At 51.4% G+C, this 22,376-nt stretch overlaps 1 protein-coding gene across 1 annotated transcript; it reads left to right on the forward strand.

Annotated features, from left to right (window-relative positions):
* The first annotated feature begins 17,150 nt into the window (after window positions 1-17,150).
* On the forward strand, window positions 17,151-21,722 carry LOC124507569 (glyceraldehyde-3-phosphate dehydrogenase-like). Its single transcript, XM_047073877.1, has 2 exons — window positions 17,151-17,506; window positions 21,658-21,722. The coding sequence occupies exons 1-2, from the start codon at window positions 17,173-17,175 to the stop codon at window positions 21,720-21,722; spliced, it is 399 nt and encodes a 132-aa protein (XP_046929833.1). The 5' UTR covers window positions 17,151-17,172.
* The last annotated feature ends 654 nt before the right edge of the window (window positions 21,723-22,376 follow it).

Here is a 22,376-nt window from a genome sequence, read left to right on the forward strand (position 1 = left end):
GTTAAGGGTCTGTTTCTTGGTTTGCGCGGGTGGGAATGCAAACCGGTGCGGCCACATTGGAAAACAGTGTGAAGGCCCCTCAAAAAGTAAAAATAGAACTACTCTGTGAGGGGACCGCTGCATATTTACCCGGAGCATAGAAAAACACTCATTCAAAGGGATCCACGCACCCCTATGTTTAGAGCAGCGTTATTTACAATACAGAAAGTGTTATTTAGGCTCCTTTTGCAGACGTGTAAACAGCAGCTCAGAGAGATGGGGGCCCACGCCAGGGTCACTGCAGCTGGAAGGCGGGCCTGGCACTCAACGCCCACCTGCCTTGGGATAAAATTACAGGTCTATCTCCCCTCGTGGAACTGTGGGCTCCAGGAGGGCTAGGGCGGGATTGGCGTCCTTGAGCCCCAAGAGGGCCCTTGGCTACTGCTTGTAAACCTGGGTCTTTCTCCCCACTGGCGCTGCTGGGGCAGAGAGAGAGCTGGCACGGACAGGCACCCTCCCTCTCCCCTGCCTGCCTCAGTGGGACGTGCAGCCCTGCACGCCCCTCCCAGGAATCCCTCAAGGCCAAGAGGTGACTCAGCGCCTTGCCAGATGCAGGGCCCAGGGCAGGGCAGGGCTCCGGGGCGGGGCAGCCCCTCCCTCCTGGCTCCTTCCTACCACACCTACTGCTTCCAGTTCTTTCCACTTTCTTGGCCACCTCCGCGCCCCCCCCCCCCCACCTGGGTCCTGTCCTCCCTCTGACCAGCCATCCTCACCCCCTGGGCATTAAGGCAGTGCAGGGCGATGTGCAGGGTGGGGGGGGGGGGTTGCTCTGCCGAAAGCTCCATACAAGCCTCTTCCTGTAATCCTCTCTGCAATCCTCCCAGGCCAGAGTGGGGACACTGAGGCTCAGACTGGGGCCATTACTTATGCAAGGAGCTGAGATTCGAACCCAGGTCAGCCCGACCGCAAGACAGGCCAGCCGGTTTCCAAAGACTTCGCACGAAGAAAAGCTTATAAAATATCTCCATTTTTAATTATTAATTACATATTGAAATGATATTGGAGATGTTGGATTAAATAGAAATATGAAATCTGAGTCAAGCTCTTTTCCTTCTTTTCATTGTATAAACATGGTTACGGGAGCATTTTCCGTATTAAATTACGTGTGTGGCTTGCGTGATAGTTGTGCTATCTGCACCCTGACTTTGTTTAAAAATTTTTTTTTTAATTTTGTTTTTAATATTTATTTTTGAGAGAGACAGAGCGTGAGTGGGGGGAAGGGCAGAGAGAGAGGGAGACACAGAATCTGAAGGAGGCTCCAGGCTCTGAGCAGTCGGCACAGAGCCCGACGCGGGGCTCGAACTCACGGACCCCGAGATCGTGACCTGAGCCGAGGTCGGGAGCTCAACCGACTGAGCCACCCAGGTGCCCCTAAAAAAATTGTTTTTAATGTTCATTCATTTTTGAGAGAGACAGAGTATGAGTGGGGGAGGGGCAGAGAGAGAGGGAGACACAGAATCGGAAGCAGGCTCCAGGCTCCGAGCTGTCAGCACAGAGCCCGACGTGCGGCTCGAACCCACGGACCGTGAGATCATGACCTGAGCTGAAGTCGGATGCCCAACTGACTGAGCCACCCAGGCGCCCCTCTGCATCTTTAATATCATCCGATCCTTAAAACCGTTCTGTGTAAACTGAGGCACACACACGCAGGCACAGCCAGGGGGCGGGGGCTTCAGAAAGAGTGTCTTACATAACAGGAGACAGAGGCGACCCCGACAGCTGGATGCCCGGGGCTGGCTGGGCGGTCGGTAACAACCCGGGCCATACCACACGCGGTTGGTGCGGTTCGGGACGCGCAAAATCGTTCTTGTCAGGCTTCGGCAACTCCAGAGAGCTCGCAAATCACTTTGCAGAAAGCGTCAAACACGATTGTCTACAGCAGCCCCTAGCAAACCACAACCCACGGGCCGGATCCGACCCAGTGGGGCCCGCCAGCTAAGAATAGATCTTACATTTTCTTTTTTTTTTTTTTTTTAATTTTTTTTTTAACGTTTTATTTATTTTTGAGACAGGGAGAGACAGAGCATGAACGGGGGAGGGGCAGAGAGAGAGGGAGACACAGAATCCGAAAGAGGCTCCAGGCTCTGAGCCGTCAGCCCAGAGCCCGACGCGGGGCTCGAACTCACGGGCAGTGAGATCGTGACCTGAGCCGAAGTTGGACGCTTCACCGACTGAGCCACCCAGGCGCCCCAGATCTTACATTTTCAAGTGGTAGGAAAAAATCCGAAGAAGAGGTAACATTTTTCGTGGCAGAGGATAATGATGTAGAATTCAAATTTTAGTGCCTATAAATAAAGTTTTATTGGAACACAGCCACGCGCATTCATTTCCGTATCCTCTACGGCTACGGAGGCAAAGCCGAGTAGTTGCCGTGGGGACCGCGTGACAGGCAAAACCTGAGATATTTACTATCTGACTCGTGACAAAGCTCCCTGCGCCCTGGTCTCGAGTTGACTTTTTCAGATGACTCACTGTCTTTGGAATATTCTGTATTTTTCTTTCTTTTTCTAAAGGTCACTGCCTCCAAAGACCAAGATGATTTAGAAAACAAAACAAAATGAAGGGACAATTTCTTCAGCCTGGCCCGGCTCCAAGGGCAGCGCCCGGACGAGAAGAGAGCCCGCCGGCCTGCTTCTGCAGCGTCTGCTCTGGGGAAGGGTACGTAGGTGTGGAGGCGGGCTCAGTGCCAGACTCCCTCCCCCTGACTTCCTGACCTGCAGGGATGTAGTTAAAACCGAATCTCCGAAAGGCCCCAAAGAGCATCAGAGACAAAAAATCTGTCCAGTGCAGTGTGGCTAAGCACATGGGCTTGGGGTCAGGCGGATCTGACTTCTAACCTCATCTCCCCACTTCTTAGCTGTGTGACTTGGAACAAGTTACATAACCTCTCTGAGACTTAGTTTGTATTTAGGGGTAAAATGGGGAAAACGGCACTTAACCTGCGTTAGTCTGTTGGGGCCGCCATAACAAAGCACCACGGACTGGGTGGCTTAAACAACAACGGTTTCTTTCCTTATTATTCTGGCGTCTCTAAGTCTAAGATCAGGGTATCAGCAGCGTTTTCTTCTGAGGCCTCTTTCCTGTAGACGGCTGTCTTCTCCCCGTCTTTCCTCTTCCCTGTCTTTCTCTGTACTTGTCTGTGTCCTAATCCCCCTTCCTACAAGGACACCGGCCTTATTACACCAGGGTCCACACTCATGACCTTATTCTAGCTTGATCACTGCTTCACAGTTCCTGTCTCCAAAAACGGTCACATTCTGGGGCCCTGGGGGTTAGGACGTCAACATACGAATCTGGGGGAGACGCAGTTCAGCCCATGACACTGCCTCATAGGGTGCTAGGAAAACTGAATGAATTCAGGACCACATAGCACAGTTTCTGGAATATCGGGGGGTCGTTAGGAAATGCTAGCTCTAATTTTCGTTAATAATTATCATTGTTGCCAAGCACCTCGGTGGCCCAGTAGGTTAGGCCTCCGACTCGTGACTTCAGCTCAGGTGAGGAGCTCACGGTTCCTGGGTTCGAGCCCCTTATCGGGCTCTGCACTGAGATGCAGAGCCTAGTTAGGGTTCTCTCTCTCTCTGTCTCTCTCTGCCCCTCCCCTGCTCCTGCTCTCTCTCCTTCTCTCCCAAAAATAAAAAGAAACTTAAAAAAAACTAAAAACAATTATTATTGCTGCTGTCGTGACGGAGCCACTCCCGTGCCTGGAACAGCGCTGACAGCCTTCCTCAGAGTTGGAGGCTTTAGTGGCTTCCGAGTGGCCCCACGGGGTACAGCCCCTCCTCAGTGAAGCTTGTTCACTGCACGACCCCCGGCAACACCATCGCATGGTTGTTACTCTCTATTCGTATACTGGTCAGGACAATTTTCCTGGCAGATGTCAGAGGAGAAGACCCCTTTCCTCAAGTTCCCACAAAGGTGCAGTCCGGCCCAGGGCAATGCTGCCTCCTGGCCTCACGGGACGTGGTCTGCGAACACAGGGCGGAGAACGGCATCTGGCGCACAGGCAGACCGTCCCCACGCCGTGCTGGATAAACGCATGGAAAGAATCCCTCTCCCTGATGTGACGCGAGAATGCGAGCTGCACGAAGGCAGGGGCTCTCTCTGCCTCTTTCACTGTTGTATTCTGGCCCCTACACAGTTTCTGGCACACGGTAGGCACTCGGCAAATAACTTGTTAAATGCTCGTGGAATGAAACAAACGAACTGCTTATGCAGAGTCGTTCTTTCTCTCCTCCCATTTTACAAGTGTACCGTAGAAACTCAGAGCCGGGATACAGGTGTATTTCTTGAAGACACCTGCTGTGTGCTGGGGGCTTCCTCATTCACTGTAGCCTCTCCTCTTCCCTACCCTAGCTCTCACCATCCCAGCCCCGTGGGATGGATTTTGTGCTGGAAAGAGAAGGGACTCTCAGTCAGATCCAACCATTTCCGTGCCGTGCTGGGAGTAGTAGATTAATAAGGCTCAGCAGAATGTTTGGCACGTAGTAGGCATTCAATAAATGTTACTACGTTTTCCCGCCCCACCCCAAGGTAGCTGGAGGAATTCTCTCCATTGCAGCCATGGCTCCGCTGTTGGCCCTGGGCTTCAGAAGTGAATGAAGAGAGAAGATACCAAGAACCGAGTTGAGGAAGGGGAAGGGAAAAGGAAACCCCACCCAGGCTGTGTGGCAAGGCCAGAGGTGTCTCAGCCGCTCTGGTGAGCATTTGGGGAAAAGGCAGTTGCCTTCATCCTCATCAACTGGGGGATGCGTCAGGCCTCAGCCCAGAGCCCCAAAGCTGCAGCCAGGGGTCACAGGTGGCTTTGGGGAAGCCGTGTCCCAGGACAAGGCGGAGCCGCCTGGAGCTCTGGGCCTGGAGGAAACGCTGGGCACCCAGGGCCCAGAGCTGAATGGGCCCTTTCTCTTTCTGTAACAAACACAGGCCTTGTTCGTAGGTTGGTGTGTTTGTTTCCCCGGGCGGTTTCTGTTCTCCTTCTCCCCCACCCCCGGGCTCAGCCTCGGGCAGGCGCCTCCAAGAGCTCTGGCTTCGAGAATTTCTACAGCATTGCTCATACCCTTTCTGCTTGGAGAGCACCCGGGGGGGGGGGGGTCCAAGAGGAAGCGAGAGGTCTTCACCCTTCGCAAATTTATTTGGGAAGACAAAACCTGTCCAAGGAGCAAGGACTGTTTTGGGGGGAATCTCTCACGGAGGCCCGGGTACCGTCCTGGGGGTTTGGCATGGATTCCCAGGCTAGCGTGCCAGAAGGACACAATTAGCCACACGACAGACTATGTCACCACCCTGCTTAAAACCCTTCAGGGCTCCGTTTTATTTGCTCGAAAGAGGAGATCGAGGCTCAGTGCTCAGTGCCTTTGTAGCTGCGGTGGCCGAATTTGAACCCAGACCCATCCCCCTCTTTCTGCCCCCAGCCTCGGGTTGGGTCCCAGACTCAGTTTCTGCGCCATCCGGTTCAGTCCCCAGCTCCCCAACTCCTTTATTCACTCCCACTTAGACACAGGCACAAACTCGCCCCAGCTCTCCGGGACTTGCTTCTTTCCTCCGTAAAGCCGAGGTTACCGCACCGATACCTACCTCAGCGTGTGCGGTCAAGACGAAATGACTTCCTTCTGGGGAAGCACTTAGGCCACGCTTGGGCAATAGATTCCAGCTGTCCATGGTCCCTCATCCTCAGAGGAAAGCCTCTGGGAGCCGCCCTTGTTATTTCCACTTCACAGATGGGGCCGACCCACTAGGTCGCCGGCCGGAAGGTACCCTTCTGCTAGAAATTAAAGTCGGTGTAGGAATTAGCTCCTTTTTGCAGGTGCACCCCACTGGGGCCCAGCCTGGATGGAGATTGCGCAAGGAGGTGGGGGTGAAAGCCACTTCCTGACACCCAGATGTGCAGAGGACCAGAAGGCAGAGGAGTGCTGGGCAGGGGGCGTTTCAAAGGAAGAGCGAATATACACGCCTGGCTTGTGGACCTTGAAGACGTTTGCCGGAGCCCCAATGTCAGCACCCGTCGCTGAGCATAACTTAGACGCCACAGATCATGCTGAAGGTGAGTGTGTTGATAGGGGCAGCAGCAGAGACTAGAAAGTTCCCCCACATCTCTCTTGAGTCTCCTTCCCACGTTTCTACACAGGGCCAGCCTCACCGACGCCTACCGGCTTTTTCCCCAGCCTCCCGTCCCTCCTCTGCTGGGCTGTGCAAAGCAAAAGGCCTCCAGATAAAGGCAGATCTGCCAAGGTCAAGGCCCCTCCTGTCCTTGACCGTACCCACGTCCTGGGCGCTCACCCAGACCCAGAAAGAAACACGGTGGCAGGGTTGCTCCGGGCGTTCTCTAAATGCAATGATCTCCCTCTGGGCGAGAGGAGGCACCCAAGAAGAGAAGAACCACATGACAGGGACCAGACAGGTCAGCATAAAGCGCCCCGAGGACAATCCTGGGACCTCCACTTGTGTCCTGGGGGTTCTTGGTGAGTCACTGAGCCTTGGTGACCTCGATGTCCTCTTTCAGGAAAAGAGGGCCCTGGGATCCCAGCCTCATGTTGCCGTGTTTCCCCCTAGACCACAAATGTCTCAGAGCTGAGACTGTGCCTCCATCACCTGTGCACCCCCAGGGCCCGGGCCATCTAGGTCCCCGCACCTCAGAGCTGGCATCTACTGACGTGGCAGAGAACACAGTGTGGCCAAGCACTCCGTGCAGATCTCCTGTTTTATGCTCCCTGGCGTCGTCACCTCCACTTTGCCCGTGAGAAAGTTGAGGCTTGCGGAGTGCAGTCAGCTTGCTCTAGCCGCGGAGTGAGTAAGTGGGAGAGCCGCAACTCACGGCCAGGCGGACGGACTCTAGAACCTGCCGGCTCACCCGCCAGGCTGCAGCGGGGCCACGTAGGCTGAGCAACGGCGCCTAGCACTGACTGGGACACTCAGCTAGGCTGTTGAGAGAGTGAATATGCAAGGAAGCTAACCTAACGGCCGGTATCCAGTAGGAGCTCACTCGGTCCAACTGCTTGAGATAAAGTCAGGCCTAACCCAATATCCCGAGATACGCAATAAAAGCATCAAGCTCAAGGGTCCTGGATTAGCCCCGGAGGCACAGCGAATCCAGTCCAATAACGTCTTCCCCGCTGAGAAGTTGGCTGTTCGCCTCACTTACCGGGGTTCAGTCTGATCCCGGGGTCCCGCTGTCGGTGCAGCTGGGAGGTGAAGGTCGAAACCTGGCTACGTTCACCGGTTTCCGACGGGTTGTTCTCCAGTTACGCGTTGGTTCGTTCAGATTCCGTCTTGGGGGTTCCCCTCGGGGCGCGGGCCCGAGCACGGGTCTGGGAACCCTTTGGGCACAGCCGGACGGGTTGCCCTGCCCCTGGTGAGCTCTGACCCCAGAAGCAGCCACATTTTCTGGAGGTGTCTGTTGCCTGGAGGGAGGAGTAAGGACACCTCCTCCCACCCGTGGAGGACATACAGTCTACAGGGGGAGAAAAAACGAACCGACTGTCACCATCTCACAGACCAGGAGACAGAGCCAGGGCAGCGATCGGCCGGAGTTCCCACAGCAAGTGAGGAAAGAAACTCAGACTCCACCCCAGCAAGGGAACGGAAGGGAAGGGAAGACTCCCTTCCACACCCCCAAGCAAGCGCGTGATGCACTTTAGCAGAAGTGCCCGCCATGTGCCAATATTCAACAGGCTCTCGTTGGAAGTTCCAACTCGTTCTCGAGGCTTCAAGGGGGCAGGACGAGTCCCGTATTGGAGTTTTTAGGGGACACGCCAAGACCCCAGATGGAAAAGACTCTGCGTTGAGGGTGTTCCTATTTCCCTGAGGAACACTTACATTTCAGGGACAAAACTGTATCTCTGGTAAGATAGAGAGACCAAGGGTCCAGCCTCATTGTGGTGCAGGACGGAGGAAGGCAGTATCTTCTTTTTATGTTTGTTTCTGTCCGGTCTAGAATCGAAAGTACTTCAAGACAGCATCTTGGCTGGAACGGTATTATTCTGGTAGGTTCCCCTCATAAAGTCACATGGGTGAAAATCTGAGAGGAACCCAGTGTTTGTGTGAGACTGATCTTGTCCTTGTCCCTCTGACGTAATGAGACTTATATTAGGAAATGGGGGGTGGGGAATGAAAACGTAGTCTTTATTTTTCACCTCCTTTTGTTTGAAAGTTTGCGTGAAAATCGGCAAGAGAAACAAAAAGGAAGGAGAAGTGAAAAAATTCCTATTGCCGGGAAATGAATACATCCGAGAGGGAAATACAGGTTGGTGCCCTCCTAAGCCTGCCCATTAGATAACGTCCATCAGAGATCAGATGGTTCAACACTCCGTGTTCACTGTCCAGTACTCGTCCTAATGATAGGGTAGGGCATCCCGTCCCTTCCAGATCCGGGGTTCTAGAATCACACACGAGTTGTGTTTGGGTTTTTGGTGTTTTCCCCTCCTTCCTGAGAAGGGTCTTAGAGACTGCGGCACAGAATTTAAAATCACACACACCCGGATTCCAATCCTGACTCTGCTCCTCGGTGACAACGAGACTTTTGGAAATTTGTGTCATCCTTCTGCATCGTGGACTCTCCCTTTTGAAAGGAGAAGGGGTAGTCACTCTCCTCCTCGGGGTCACCGTGACGATGAAATGAGTTGACACATGAAATGCCTGATTGGCTCATGGTGTGTGCTAAGAAAAGTTAGTTCCTTCCTTCTCTTTTAAAAACCTTTCCTGGGGGGCTTGGGTGGCTCAGTCCGCTGACCGGCTCAGGTCATGATCTCACGGTTCGTGGGTTCGAGCCCCGTGTGAGGCTCTGTGCGGACAGCTCGGAGCCTGGAGCCTGCTTTCGATTCTGTGTCTCCCTCTCTCTCTGCCCCTCCCCGTCTCATGCCTTGTCTCTGTCTTCCAAAAATAAATGAATGTGAAAAAAGATGTTAAACCTTTCCTAATTGGAATTTTTAAATTATAAAGCAAAGCATTCTCATTGCCTTTAGCCAGATAACATGGAAGTCTATTTTTTTTTAATGTTAATCGTCTCGTGGCAATGACCGCTACTTGCTTACCCAATATCTATTCTCCATAGCCTTCTTAGAGTTTTCTAACGTTATTGAGCCTGCCTGATATCATAAAATGTAATATGTTGCAATATAATATCATGCAATTATTGCGGCCAGCTGAAAGACTACATTTCCCAGCCTCCTTTGCAATTAGGTACGGTTGACAGGACTTCTGAGATCGCGCCTGCGGACGAGGCACAAATAGCTTCCCCCACGTTCCTACCTGGACGAGGCTGCCCGAGCACCAACCACCGTCTCTGACCACAAGTGGCCTTGAGGAGAGGCCATTAGTCAAGGATAGTGACGCAGAAAGACGGAGCCCCAGTTGATGACTATCTAGCCATGGCCACATTGGTTCTGGACCACCTACTTCTCAACTTCCTTTTGTGAGAGAAAACTAAAGCTCCTATTTACTTAAGCCCCTGTTTCCGTGGTGGTGGTGGTTTGAGTTTTCCATTGAATGGTCCTGGATCTAGTTATAACTGATAAGCCTTCCTCCTCTTCTAGTCTCACCTCTGGACACGACTGGTATTAACCAATCGCATCTGCTCATGAGATTTTTTTACGCTCATGGCAAAGGTAGATTTATGTGTGCATGCATATAGTTGAATCATGCAGTAAGCCACACGTAGTAATTGCTTATCGATATATATATACATATATAGACATATATATACACGTGTGTGTATATATACATATATATACATATATACATATACATACACACACACACACACACACACGTGTGTGTGTGTGTGTGTGTGTGTGTGTATCAAGGTCAAATTCCCAGGCCAAGGCACACATATCATTAGCATCAGCTTTCTACTCCTAGGCTGTTAAGTTGCACTAATGGATATACTGTAATTTATTTACCAATAAGTAACTCCCACTGATATAATGACAAGGTTTCCACTTGCTTTTCAAATAATATAAACCCTGCTCTAAAAGACATCTGGTACAAATACCCTTACCATTACTCTTGTATTTTTTATTTTTTAGTGTCTGTTTATTTATTGAGAAAGAGAGAGAAAAGCTGAGCATGGGGCAGGGGAAGAGAGAGAGGGAGAGAGAGAATCCCAAGCAGGCTTCCTGCTGTCAGCACAGAGCCTGATGCGGGGCTTGACCCACGAACCCTGGGATCATGACCTGAGCTGAAACCAAGAGTCGGACACGTAACTGACTGAGGCGCCCAGGTGCCCCTACAGCCCCACACTTGTATTTTTCAGCAAATGCTGCCACAGTGGGACGACTAGGTCCTGTTCTTTGTCACCCTTCCATACTCCTTCCTTTTATAGATGAAACAAGAGAGACCCCGAAAGCTAATGTGCCAGAGATAACAGAGATGACGATGCCTCCAGAATCCTCCCAATTTTAATCCAAACCCCAAGCTCTGATCTATCCAGTGGTGGCTGGAAGCAAATATTTGTTGAAAGAATATCCAAATAATCTTTGTAAAGATAATTCTTCTCCGGTCTCTGCTTGAACGTGTCTGGTGGCAGGAACTCACTACTTTTCTTTTCATCTTTAGAGAATGTCTACAACTAGAATGTTCTTTCTTACATTGTGTTGTAATCTGATGCCATGAAGAAAAAAATTTGTTTGATGTTTGTTTATTGGAGAGAAAAAGAGAGAGACAGAGAGAGAAAGGGAATGAGCATGGGGTGGGGCAGAGAGAGAAGGGGGACAGAGAATCTGAAGTGGGCTCTGTGATGACAACAGAGACGCCCATGTGGGGCTCGAACTCAAGAGCCGTGAGATCATGACCCGAGCCGAAGTGGAACACTTAACCGACTGAGCCACCCAGGCGACCCCCCTCCCCGCCAAACAAATTTTCAATGACACTTTTAATCATGACCTCCGGTAATCATGACTATGAAACTACTACTCAGTGGTCTCAGTTCTGACGCCTGGGGTCCTGGAGAGCTGGTCCAGTTTCTCAAAGGACAGGTGGGACCCACCAAGGCAGGCACAGGAAAGGCATTCAGCGCTATCCCCCTGGGGTCTTGGCACTCAGATATTTCTTCTGTATGGAGAATATACGAGCTGTCAGGCAAGGAACATGGCTGTTAGGATACAAAGAACAGTCACCGCTCCTGACCTGAGGATGGTCCCATCCCCTGACAAACCCAGCTTTGGGGGACCTGAAGCCCCCCGGTGATGGCCAAGGGGCGCGGTTCGGAATGCTTGGACTCAGAAGAGAAGCACGTGTGGGTGGGGTTGAGGACTCACTTGGGAGAGATTACTGGAAATAACGTTGGCTGAGTAAGTGGGCAGCGGTCTTCACCCAACGGAAGAAATCATTTCCTCTATAAATGTTGATTTGTTTTTCCTGGAAAGGTTTCTTACTCACAAGCACTCGCACCCTCATGACAGTCCTCCCCCTCTCATCTTTCTCTCACATAGAGACAATATGTAGAAAAACAGGCTGAAAAAACACAATCTCCAGAAGCTTCCTCTCTCCTGACGTTCCAATGAACCCGGCTTGACTTGGTCATCGTCCAATGGGATCACAGAAAGTAAACGTCACTCTTGTAAAACACTGGGTCTTTCGGAGCAAAATAAAAGTTAAAATTCACGGTCAAAATCTGTAGAAATTAAAGGTGAGGCAATAAAAAGGTCAGGCCGCCTTCTGGAGTAGAAACATGGGGTCTGAAGCCAACAGGCCTTGTGTTGGAATCCTGTCTGTCACTCATGGCTGGGGGACCTGACCATATCACTTCTAGTTTCATTGCCTGGTGTAGAAGGAGGATAGAAAGTACCTAAGTCTCCAAGAGAGTAAATACGATAAAACCACCTCCATAAAGTGCTTGGCCCACTGGCAGTGGTCAGTGCTTGTGACTCTCTCTCTCTCTGCTTGTATTTTCACTTGGCACAACGTGGGCACACACGCTGGGCGTACCTGCCCTGTTCTCTCCGGGTGGCTGAGAATGTGCAATAATCTTCAGAAGGTAAGATGTGAAGAAAATGGATCAGAAAAGGCACAAGACCAAGGCACAGGCGTCCAACACTTCCCTTGAACCTTTGTTCAAATCCAATGATGCATGGGTGCCCTATGAAGTGACCAAGCCACTGGGTGTGGTCACAAGTTCAGTTCTCCTACCCGACTGTTGGGCTGACCGCGCCTGCTATAAGCCAAGGGATAGCAGGACAAATGCAATCGATGAAGAGGAAAGGCGTCAAAACTTGCCCTGTTCTGCCTCTCACCACCTGTGTGGCCTGAGCCAAGTCAGTTAACCTCTCTGAGCATCAGGTTCCTACTGTGCAGAATGGGGCCTCCAAATCCCTCCATACCTCCAGAAGGAATTCTTGTGCTATCCAACGTGGACGGGAAATGCTTCATGAACTTTCTGGGTGGTGAGGATGCAAGTGTTTCTTGGGGAGCAGCTCTGCAGGCAGGGAGGATACCCAGTTCAAGGACCCACTGGGAACTTGAGGTTTTTGTCTGTGCTTCAGGTGGGGAGGAGGATGCTGATGGCCGTGTAGGTGACATCGCTTGGGGGCTGGACTGCCCCCGTTCCACTCCAGCTCACATCAGGCTCTCCCTTTGCCTCCCAAGGTCTTGGTCTCACTTTGAACCAGAGTCCCGAGGCCAGGGGCCCGGCCTGTCACATGGCCTATCAATGATTAGCAGCCTGACCCCTGCTTTGGTGGGCAGGAGAGCTCAGGGTTGTCAGGTCTCTGCCCACTGGGGCAAGTGAGGGTGACCGAGGACCTCCTCGGATAATCAGCTGAAGTCTGCCATACGCAACATCCCCCCCACCCCCAAGGGGGACAGCAGCCCAGTCCTTTACCATCAAGACTTTTAGTGAATCCCCACCATTGTGCCAACTGTTGATTGGGAGACATTTTTTTTTTTTTGGCCTTATAATAACTAGTCTTTATTGAATACTCAATGTCAGGTGCTTATATGCATTATTTGTCTCCTTTTCTCCTGGTGCAGACTTTTAAATTCAGTGACCCTTCCAAATAAATTTGTGCCTGATTAGCAATGCCCATGGGTATTTAAGCTGATAGTACATTTTGTGTGAGACAAGACTTAGTTGGTGTGCCCGCAATGCCAAGGACACACGTGGTTTTGGGTTCCCCCTTATGCTCTAAGTCTAAGAAACTGTAGACAGCAGAACATAGTGGTTGCACATTGTATTACTCTGGCTGCTGTAACAGCGAGCCTTAAAATAATAATGACTTAAAACAAAAATTTAAATTTAATGATCAGGGGCACCTGGTGGTTCAGTCGGTTCAGCGTCTGACTCTTGGTTTCAGCTCAGGTCATGATCTCACGGTTCAAGGGTTTGAGCCCCGTGTCGGGCTCTGCGTGGACGGTGAGGAGCCTGCTTGGGATTCTCTCTCTCTCTGTCTCTCTCTCTGTCTCTCTCTCTGTCTCTCTCAAAATAAATATATAAACTTAAAAAAATAAATTTAATGATCATTGCCATATAAAGATCCCCTGAGGAGGTGGTCCAGGATTTGCATAGCAACTCCACAGTCATCAGAACTCAGACTTCTTCCATCTCATTGCCCTGCAATTCTCCTTGTGAAACTTATATCTCATGTTCCAAAAAGGCTGCTTCAGTTCCACCCATCACATTCTCATTCCATCTCATGAACTGGGAAAAGAAGTTACATATAGTACTGCCTCTCATATCTTACTGACTCGAGTTTGGTCACATGGCCTTAACCTCAAAGGACTCCAGGAAATGCATGTTTTAGCTGGGCGTTCTTGTGCCCAGGTGAAAAGTCTATCACTCCAAAAGAAGAGAAGAATGGACATGGGAGGACAACTTGTATCTGTCACAGTGGTGAGAACTTGGACTTGAAAACCTGTCAACTTGACCTTAAACCCCAGCCCAATCACTTCCCAGCTATGTGACCTAAGGAAAGGGTATTAGTTATCGACTGCCATGTAACAAATTATCCAAAAACTTATCCACTGCAAACAACAAACATTTATTATTTTGTGAATCAGGAATTTGACAGGGTGGGGGTAAATGGCGGGGGGGGGGCAGCCTAGCTGGGTGATTCTGGCTCAAGGTCTCTTTCAGGAGGTGCGGTCAACTCAACGGCTAGAGCTGTGGTCACCAGGAGCTTTGACTGGGGTTTCCAAAATGGCTCGTTCCCATGACTGTGGGGTGGGGGGTGGAGGGGGGTGCTCTGTTCCTTGCCACATGCTTTTCTCCCGAGGGCTGCTTGACGGTCCTTGTGACATGGCAGCTGGCCTTCCCCAGAATGAGTGACCCAAACAGTCAGCAAAGAGGAGGCCATGGTGCCTTTCGGGATCCACTCTTGGAAGTCTAGCACCATCATTTCTGCCACATTCTATCCACTGGATTCACCAAGTGCAGCCCACGAGCACACGGAGGACAATGAGGCTCCACCTTCAAAGGAAGAAGGATAAAAGAATGTATGGGCATATTTTAAATTACAAGGCAATTTCTCCATTTATAAAATAATTTGTTAATTCATAAAATAATAGTAACACTCGATTCCTAGGGCTGCAGAGGGGTTTAAAAGAAACAATGACTTCCCCTCTTCTCCTGGGTAGACATGACCTTGCTCTGCCCGGGGACCATCAGTGGTCTGTGTGATAAAGATGCCCCTGAAGCACCTACTCCATAAATCTCATCAGAAGACTATGCTCCTCAGGGCGCCTGGGCGGTTCAGTGGGTTAAGCATCTGACTCTTGATTTCAGCCCAGGTCATGATCTCACGGTTTATGAGATCGAGCCCCACACCGGGCTCCAAGTCCTGATATCGAGGAGCCTGCTTGAGATTCTCTCTCTCCTTCTCTCTCTGCCCCTTCCCTGCTCATGCTGTTCTCTTTCTCAAATAAACTTAAAAGAAAAAAGAAGAGTGTGCTCTTAAAGATTGCTCACGATTGTGAATGTGTGCACTTAAGACCAATGCCACCAATGGTGATGATGAGCATTTCTGTCCTCCAGCTAAAGTAGCACAGATATAGAATAGAGCAGGAGCATAGACACAGTTTGGAGCTCGTTCCACCTGCCAACTGGGAAGTTATGTAGTTGATACGTGGCTGAAGGGGGTGGGGACTTGAATTATTTCACATTTGGCACATCGACTGGGAATGGTTTATATTTCTACGCTGCAGATCTTCAAAAATCACACAGTTCACATTCACGTAGAATGTGGGTAGTGTTGTGGGTGTTTATGGATTTGTTTCTGTCACTAGATGAGTTCCCTGAGGACAGAGAATGGGGGCCTCAAAAAGGCAACCCAGTTCTGGAATCCTCAGTTTTCTTCATCTGTACAATGTGGGTGATAACACCCACTCACAGAAAGTCTGTCCTGAAGGTCAGCAGGGGCTCTGTGGAGAGAAAGCCCAGGTGGCCCAACATGCTAGAAGTCAAGGGTGAAGGGCAGAACTGAGGGGCAGAGGGAATGGAAAAACTCTTCAGAGAGGGAGTCAGAAACCGGGGGCCAGCTTCAGTAGGTCATGGGTGTGAGCCAAGCCAGGTAGTTCAAAGGACTCCCTAGAAACAGGGGCCGGAAATGGACACCCCGTTGGCTTGAGCTGGAGGCCATTCACCCCCCCCCCCCACCCAGCTGATGGCAGGACACAGAGCTGGGCTTTCGGGTCCTATCGCGGCCAAGAAGCCAGAGACCAGTGGCAACCATGAAACTTGCCTGTGTTTTCCTGAGTTTTGGGTCGAGGTGTTGGCTCTGTCTTGGGCATCTCCTTCTGGAATGTTCTGCGGATGCTGCTGCAAACCCGGCATGTCTCAAATGGGCCTCCTCAGCCTCACCTCCGCACAAAACTGTCCACAGGGCTGGCTTTGTCCCATGTTATCTTCTGGGACCAGTTGCTGAGACCAGTTGGTCTTCCCCCCTCCCCCATGCCTCCCTGCTTCCTATCCAACCAGACGTCACATCCTGTCCCATCTTTCTGTGCCTTGTCTCCTGAATTGCTCCACTTTTCCTTTCTCTGGCTGCCTTGCCGGATCTGGTATCTCCTGCTCCATCCGCCAAAGGGCCTTCCTAACGGCAGCTTGGAGCACACCAATTCACCCGTTGCAAGGCCTTCTGTGGTTTTCTCTGGCACACAGTTGAAAAGACTTGGCCAGTCAGAAAGAAAAGGACTTCTCGATTTATATTCCACATCGTGGGTTGCTCTAGACTCACACCATTTTGAACTCTACAGGCCAGCTTTCTGGGGCTCTCCTCCCACACCCCCATTCAACACCACGTCCTGACAAAAGTCCAGTTGGGATTCGCCTTCTCCCCAGGAACCTTCCACAAACCCACGCTCCGAATTCATCTTCCCTTCCCAGGTCTTAGTAGCCCTTTGAACCTTTCTAATATACTTTACTACCCGTCTCCTGATAAATGGTTATTCACATATCGATTTGTTTCCACCTGACTGTAGATCAAGGACTTTAGCTTATTTAATTACATAAACAGTATAGGTGTCAAGGCCAATACTCAAAATATGGAGCCCTTCACAGGAATGTCCTGGCCGAAGAGAAGCTGTAGCCGCTGAATTAATCATAGCAGGAACATAATAGGCTCCTAATAAATATTAAGAAATAATTTATGGGCGACTCGATAGCAAAAAAAGCCCAAATGGGTGCCTGGGTGCTTCAGTCGGTCAAGCGTCTGACTCTTGATTTCAGCTCAGGGCATGATCTCACGGTTCATGAGATCAAGCCCCTTGTCAGGCTTCTTGCGGAACGTGGAACCTGCTTGGGATTCTCTCTCTCGTTCTGTGTCTGCCCCTCCCGCATGTGCATGCTCTCTCTCTCTCTCTCTCTCTTCCTGAAAACAAATAAGTAAACTTTTAAAAATCCCCTTAAAAAATGGGTAGGGGACCTGAATAGGCATTTTTCCAAGGAAGATATACAGATGGCCAACACGTACATGAAAAATAGGCTCAATGTCACTCATCATCAGGGAAATGCAAATCAAAATCACGATGAGTTATCCTCACTCCAGTCAGAATGGAGATGTTAGAATGCTAATATTAGAATTGACCCCAAAACTCACAGATACAGAGAGCAGGTTGGTGGTTGCCTGAGGTGAGGTGGCTCTCTGCTCTTCCCCGTTGGACAGACAGCCACATCTCCTGGTGCAGTGCCAGCCGCGTCCCCGAGACACGATGGTGAAGGTCAGAGTCAACGGATTTGGCTGTATTGGGCGCCTGGTCACGAGGGCTGCTTTCAACTCTGGCAAAGTGGACATTGTCGCCATGAACGACCCTTTCATCGACCTTAATGACATGGTCTACATGTCCCAGTCTGATTCCACCCACGGCAAATTCCATGGCACAGTCAAGGCTGAGAACGGGAAACTTGTCAACAATGGAAAGCCCATCACCATCTTCCAGGAGCGAGATCCCGCCAACATCAAATGGGGTGATGCTGGTGCTGAGTATGTCGTGGAGTCCACTGGGGTCTTCACCACCATGGAGAAGGCTGGGGCTCACTTGAAGGGTGGGTAAAATGGGTGATGGTGGTCAAAAGCTACAAGTTTAGGGGATAAAAAAGAAAGAATTTATGAACTGGATTAAATTCCTAACTTTGTCCAGGGTTGTCACAAATGCATTTATCTATTTAGCTTCCTCTATTTCTCCTTCTAGCAAGTTCTCTTGAGTCCCTCCCTCCTAGGAAAAGCAGATCTTCTGTACACGATTCCTTCATTTGTTCAGGAAATTTCTTTTTTTTTTTTTTTAATTTTTTTTTTTGAATGTTTATTTATTTTTGGGACAGAGAGAGACAGAGCATGAACGGGGCAGGGGCAGAGAGAGAGGGAGACACAGAATCGGAAACAGGCTCCAGGCTCCGAGCCGTCAGCCCAGAGCCCGACGCGGGGCTCGAACTCACGGACCGCGAGATCGTGACCTGGCTGAAGTCGGACGCTTAACCGACTGCGCCACCCAGGCGCCCCAGTTCAGGAAATTTCTAAGAGCATCTGCTAGGGGCCCGGCACCGTGCTGAACGCCGGGGGGGACGTGAGTGCACAGAGAGTGCAATGTCTCTGCTTTCCAGAAACCTGGAACCAGACCTGAGATGCTAAGAACAACAAGAAAAGAAAAGCAGTCACAAAATTCATCGTGACCCAAAGGACAAGATTCCGGAGGGCGGTGGTGCAGATTTCGATGAAGCCGGCTGGGCAGGTACCTCAGCCAAAATCTAAGGGGGACAAGGACTCATCCCTGGAGAGTCAGGGGATAGCATTTCAGGCAGGGGGGGGAGATGGTAATCGAAGGTCTTCAGGTCAGAAGGCGCCGATCTGGTTGGAAGAAGTAGGAGAAGGTCCTGGAGCTGGGGAGAAGCCGAAGAGGAACAGGAGAGGCAGTGATCCCGGCTGCTGCAGGGTTGGAAGCCACTGGAAACCAAGCTTTCTTGACATCTTTTTGAATAGGCCCTCGCCGCCGTGTGTACGATCTTCCTCATTCCTGGGCTTCCACAGAAGCCACCGACAGCTGTCATTTCTTCTGATCTGGGCCCGGATCTCATACTGAAGCTGCCCCAGCCTCTTGAAAAGAGCCCAGGAATTCCAAGGAGACAGGCAGGTTGGCCTTCTGTTGCCGGTGACACCAGGCTCCCAGCACTCACCTGGCTCCGGGGAGTCTGGGGCTGGCAGACGTCCCCGTCTCTCCTTTCGTCACAGGAGGAGGGAAGTCCAATGCCTTTCCACCCTGCAGCGTCTGCCTCCCAGGCTGCAGTGTCCTGGGTTCCTCTCAGAGTGAGGCTGGATTCTAGTGAGGCCCCGAGTAAGAGCCGGCCAGGGCTCCTCCACACACAGCCTGTTTCCAGAAAGCTCTTTCCCCACTCCTGTTTGTTCTGGATGGCCTGCCCCTCAGGCCTGTGGCCACCACCCATGTCTTCCTCTGGTCTGACCCCGAATGTCCTCCTGAGCTCTCAGAGCCTCGCTTCTCTGGTGCGCGATCGTCCCTTGGGCCCATATGAGTTCTTCCTTTCTAGGTTCCACAGGACTTCGGACCGGCAGGAATGGGAAGAGACACGCTGGAGGCTGACGGCACCCCAGGAGCTGCTATGCTCCTACAGCTATCACCTTATTGAAATTTGGGGTCTCGTTAGCCCCAGCTTTCAGATAGGGAAACTGAGGCTAAGAGAGGTGGAGTGGCCTGCTTTGGGCCAGGCGGACAGAGCGTACACCGACTCCGAGGGTGGGCCCCCCACAAGGCTTCCCCGTGCTGCCTGAGTATCAAGTCCTTATACGTTCAGCTGGTACTTCCGGTGATGGTTTAGCTCTTCACATGCCCTGAGCACCTATGGCGGGCCAGGCCCTGTCCCCATCCTTCGGGACACGGGGATGCCCAAGGCATGATCACAGCCTCTATGCAGAGGCCGTGGACCAGAATGGGTCAGAGCTGATGCTTTGGTGGACGTGCTGATGCAGGGTCCAGCCGTTGTCCTTCCACATTGGGCTGTGTGGTTGAGCGAGTAATGAACGTTTCCGTTCCTCGGTGTCAAATTCACAGCCGGGGCGGTAACGGCACCCGCTTCCCCTGACTGGTAGGGTCTTAATGGGACTAACTGAGAGACAATTAACAAGGAGCCCCCCGGCGTCCCTGCCTTGGAGGCCAGAGAGTGACCCCCAAACTCCGACCTCTTTCTGTCCTTCCTCACTGCCGCGGTGTCAGAAAAAGCCACGCCAAACAGATGGTCTACGTGAGATCCAGCGTCTCGGTAACATAACTCACACTTTCGGCTTCAACCAAGAGTCCCTCATGCCAAGCACCAGGAAGAACCAAGAAGCTCTCAAACCGATTGCAAGGTGATCAGTAGATTCCAAAACCATGAACACAGAAGTTTTAGAATTATGCAAAGAAACTTGGGGCTGAAACATTAGGGCTGAAATCTTAAATATACGTCAGCGAGCAACTACAAACACACGTGAAACAAATGAAGAAAATAGAAAGCCTCAGCAAAGAAACAGAAAATCTCAGGGGGAAAAAAAAAAAAAAACAACCAACCAAAACCCGAGAAGATATAAAAGAAGAACCCGATGAAACTTGTGGAACTGAAAATACACTGAGTGAAATAAAAAGCGCAGTGATGGGCTCAGAAGCAGAATTGAAATATAATTCTCATTTCGGGTGGAGACCTCCCTGCCTCCTGTAGGGCACCAAAGGCTCATGAAACCTGGGGGCTGGGATGACCATCTCTGTACCCCGAGGGCTCACCCCTGGTTCTGGCTAATTGGAGGGGCTTGCTTAAATGATGGCGGTGTCTGATTTTGGCTGTGAGCCCTTGAGGAGCCCAGGGAATTAACCCCACCCCCACCCCCAACCCCGGTCTCTTGTCTATCTTTCCTGTACTCAAGGGCAGCATGGTCCCATCTCCCTGGGATGGAACCATGGTTTCCAGTTCAATCCAGCTGTCCCAAGACACAATTCGGAATCTTGTTCTCCCTCAGTGGTCTCTCTTTTCCGGGAGATGCAGCCTGCAGGGAACACCTTGGAAAATTCCAGCCTGCACGTTGGTAGAGGCATTGGAGCATGTCAAATCTAGCCCCTCATTTTCTATCTAGGAAAACTAAGACACAGGGAGAAAGAAGTTTCCCAAGGAGCCACTCTTGTGAGTTGCAGAGGTAGAACGTAAAATCTCTCCACCAACTCACAAGAGGATTTACATTTACACAAAATGTTTAACGTTTATTCATTTTTGAGAGACGGAGCGCAAGCAGGGGTGGGGCAGAGACAGAGGGAGGCACAGAATCCGAAGCAGGCTCCGGGCTCCAAGCTGTCGGCATGGAGCCCGATGCGGGGCTCAAACTCACGAACCGTGAGATCGTGACCTGAGCCGAAGTCGGATGCTTAACTGACAGAGCCACCCAGGCACCCCAAGGCTTTACATTTTAAGTCAGGATTCCTAGTTCCTGGAAGCCCAGCCTGGGCTTTGGTAGAGAAAGCAAGAGAGGGAAAGAATCTGCTCTGCTCTCCGTCTTTCATTCAACGAGTATTTAACAAAACACTGTATTGTCATTAAGGTTGATAGCAGTCTGCTGTTGCTGTGTAACAAACTGCCCCCAAACTGGTGGCTTGGAACAGCAAGCATTCATTATTTCTCACAAGCCACTGGGGCAGGGGCAAGCAGTGATCATCTGGTCAGGCGTCAGCTGAAGTTGGCTGGGCTTTCAGATTCGCCGGGGGCTGGCTGATATCACAAGACCCCCCTCCTATGTCCACCAGTTGGCTTGCTGGTGTGTGACTGGGCCACAGGTCTCGTTTTCCAGAAGGCTGACCCAGGTTCTAAGAGAACGGGTGGGATGGCGCAAGGCCTCTGAGCCTAGGTTGTAGATGCCGCGGCATCACCTCCTCCACATTGTGTTTGTCATAGCGAGTCATGGCCAACCAAGACTCCAGGAGGCAGAAATGGATTCCACCATTTCTTGAAGGTAGAGCTACAGAATCTCTGTGTACAGGGTCATGAATGCAGAAGACCTGCCCAACTATGACCGTTTGGGCTGTTGACCTTGGGGCTCTTCCGAAATGTTTTGCTTCTGTTTCCTTCTGACTCTTCAGGGCTGTGTGAGCTGCTTTGGTCAATGAAACGGAGGGAAGTAGGTCACTCCTGGGTAAAAACTTTAAACTCCGGTGTGTGATTCCCCATAGTTCCTTCTTTCTGCTATGGAAAGCAGAAAGTCAAGGTGGGCGGTCCTACCGGCCTGAACCCCTGAGGGTTGCTTTAAGTCCTTACGTACAGTCTGGGGATATGTGTCGCTGCGGCATAACCGAATTTATCCTGACTGACGCAGGCCTCTTCGACGTGCCAGAAACTACACACTGCGCCTGAGCAGGTGGAAAGGAAAGAATAATCCACGCCCTGGGGGAGCGCACGGCCCTGCGAGGGCAAGACACCATAAACAGGAGAACTCACAAACGAGCGCATACAGATGCTCATGTGGTCAGGACACACACTGTGAGGGAAAACGAGGGAACAGGAAATGATGAGGTTGGGAAGAGGGGAGCCGACGCAGACCGCGTGGCTGAAGGGAAGTTTCTCCGGGAAGGAAACACTTCAGCCACGACTCGGAGAGTGAAGAAGCGCAGCGTGGGGGCAAGCGCCGGGCGTGTCCAGCGAGGGTCAGCACATGAGAGCGTCGGGGAGCCCGGTGGCCTGAGGATAAGAGGGGCAGGAGGCCAGACCCTCAGGGCCCCGGAGCTGGTGGGGAGGGGCTGGGGCTTTATTGGAGGCACCCGGGAGCCCCCCGGGTGTGGGGGAGGGTGGGGCTGAGCTCTTTGGGAAGCTCCCGAGCTCCCCATAAGCTGGAGGGTAGGGGAGGCCGGTCACCAGCCCCTGTCTCTTGGGCGTAAGCCCTGGAGACCCCGGA

The sequence above is a fragment of the Lynx rufus genome, unplaced genomic scaffold (genome assembly GCF_022079265.1).
Source record: "Lynx rufus isolate CCGP_SWC_20201006 ecotype Redwood Valley unplaced genomic scaffold, mLynRuf1.p SCAF_12, whole genome shotgun sequence".
Lineage (NCBI taxonomy): Eukaryota > Metazoa > Chordata > Mammalia > Carnivora > Felidae > Lynx > Lynx rufus.